At 69.9% G+C, this 2,201-nt stretch overlaps 1 protein-coding gene across 1 annotated transcript in view; it reads right to left on the reverse strand.

The window, feature by feature from the left end:
- The window catches only part of CHLNCDRAFT_51708 (hypothetical protein), a gene marked incomplete at both ends in the record, with an annotated part of 6,337 nt that overhangs the window by 1,111 nt on the left and 3,025 nt on the right, over window positions 1–2,201 (reverse strand). Inside the window, 5 exons of the mRNA XM_005848951.1 lie at window positions 670–796; window positions 1,012–1,093; window positions 1,336–1,395; window positions 1,625–1,721; window positions 2,060–2,148. Of these exons, the coding sequence (XP_005849013.1) occupies window positions 670–796; window positions 1,012–1,093; window positions 1,336–1,395; window positions 1,625–1,721; window positions 2,060–2,148 (455 nt within the window). The remainder of the gene's footprint in view (window positions 1–669; window positions 797–1,011; window positions 1,094–1,335; window positions 1,396–1,624; window positions 1,722–2,059; window positions 2,149–2,201) is intronic.

The raw sequence follows: 2,201 nt of genomic DNA on the forward strand, positions 1-2,201 counted from the left end.
GAGCAATGAGGCAGTGAGCAGCCCCTCCCGAAACAAAGTGAAAGCGCAGGACGGGGTCCGGTGGATGGGAGGCAAGGAAAGCGCGGGGGGGTTGCCACGTGCGCTACGCCGCCGCCGCAGGCAGCACCCCTGCGGCGGCGGCAGCGGCAGCAAGCCGTGGACCCAAACGCCGTGCCGCCGCCGCCGCAGGCAGCACCCCTGCGACGGCGGCGGCAGCAAGCCGTGGACCGAAACTCCGTGCCGCCGAGTCCCGTGGCTGTGGCCGTGGGCTTCTGGCAGGAAACTACGGCCGCAGCTCGGCAGCACGGGGGCGTCGCAGCGTGCCGCCGCCGCCGCGCTGCCCCCCGGGCACGGCGGCGCCGGCAGCAAGCTTGGGCCCAAACGCCGTGCCGCCGAGTCCCGTGGCTGCGGCCGTAGACCGTGGGCCGGAAACTGCGGCCGCAGCTCGGCGGCACGCGGTTCTGTTCAAGTCGCCAAGCGTGCAGCAGCGCCGAACCACGCTTCCCGGCCTCGGCGCATGCCTTCAGGGGCCCCCTATCGCTGGGCACACCCCTCCAACACCGAACATGCGCCCGGGGGGGAGGGCGGCCCGGGCTGCCCAGGCCAAAGTGGGCCGCCCTCGAGCAAGAGGCGGCCGGTCTGTGTGCTGAATGAATGAATGAATTGTACGGGTTGGAAAAGTTGGTGAAGGTGTTGCGGTAGGCGGCCCACTGCGCGTCCACTACGTCTGCGGGGTCTGCAGACGTCTGGCCCGCGTAGCCCACCGCTGAGTACACGAGCTCTGGGTCCAGCGGGGCTGCAGGGGGAGGGAGGGGGCGGGTGGTGGTGAGCTGGCATGTGGTGGTGCGCAGCCGGGCATGGCGAGGTGGCCGCTGGCGGGCAAAGGGGGCCCGCTCGAGAGGCGGCAGCCAGCAGCGGCATAACTGCTGGGTAGGGGTAGCTGCGGTCACCCACCCCCCCCCCACAACCTGTGCAGCAGCCCCCGCCTCCCCAGGCCTGCACCGCGCTCACATTGCGCCATCTCCAGGGGAATGTTGAAGAGGTCCGGGGCGGGGGAGTCGGGCGGGCACTCCAGCACCAGCGGGCGCAGGATCTGGGCGCAGGCGGAGGGGGCACAGGCGGGGCAGAGAGGCGCTATGAGGCGGGGAGGCGCAGCGTGGATGGAGGAATGCAAGGATTGGAGGAAGCCTAAATGGAGGCCCCCATCCATGCACACCCATCCAAAGCGCATCGCCACCAAACCCGCCCACCCCTCGCTCTCCGGAGAGCGTGGGGTGGAGGATCCTCCGCACACACACAGAGCACACAGCACACACCACATGCACCCAGACCCACCCTGGCGATGGGATCCTCCAGCAGCGGCTGGATCTGGTCGGGCACCAGCGAGGCGTTGGCCTGCAGGCAGGGGCGGAGCCAGCTGGCAGGGTCACAGCAACGGGCCGAGGGCGGCGCACACAAGCCGCCCGCTGCGCCTGACAGGCGAGGTGTCAGGACCGGACAGCCGCCCACTGCCCGCCACAACTCTGCCAAACGTGCAGACATGTGTGCAGGCGTGCATGCGCAGGCCGGGCAACGCGTGCAGGCGGGGGCAACGGTGCCGGCACAAGCCGCTGTCCCGCCCTACCTTGAGCACGTATTGGAAGGGCGCGTACAGCTCCCTGCCAAGAATCTTCTCGTAATTGGCGGCCATGGAGGCCACTGGGGGGGTCAGCACGCACGCCCTGTAGTGTGCGTGGCACAGTTAGCGGCGGCTGTGGAAGAGCGAGGTTTCGAGGGGCAATGGGCATGGTGCAGCGGCCGGCAGCCCGCTCTGGCGGCGAGCTGTGGGGACCAGTCTGGTCACACAACCGCACCGCAGCGCGCATACACACACGGCCCCGGGCCGCCATCTGGCTCACACACCCAGCCAGATGCCCAGCTGGCAGCACCGCAGCATGCAGCGCTGCTCAACACGGGTGTGCCTCTGCCAGCTGCTGCCCCGGCTGCCGCCCCCTGCCAGAGCAGCAGCAGCAGCGCCAGCAGCAGCTCCAGCGCGCAGGCAGGCAGGCGGGCAGCTCACTTGAACACGTCACCCATCATGGAGCAGGCCCTGCCGCCCAGGAAGCCGCCAAAGGAGTACCCCAGCAGCGCCATGCGGCCAGCATCCATCTGGGGATGGGAGGAGGGAGGCAGCCAAGTACGGAGGTGTGGGGGGTGGGTGT

Source organism: Chlorella variabilis, assembly GCF_000147415.1.
Source record: "Chlorella variabilis unplaced genomic scaffold CHLNCscaffold_7, whole genome shotgun sequence".
Classification (NCBI taxonomy): Eukaryota; Viridiplantae; Chlorophyta; class Trebouxiophyceae; order Chlorellales; family Chlorellaceae; genus Chlorella; species Chlorella variabilis.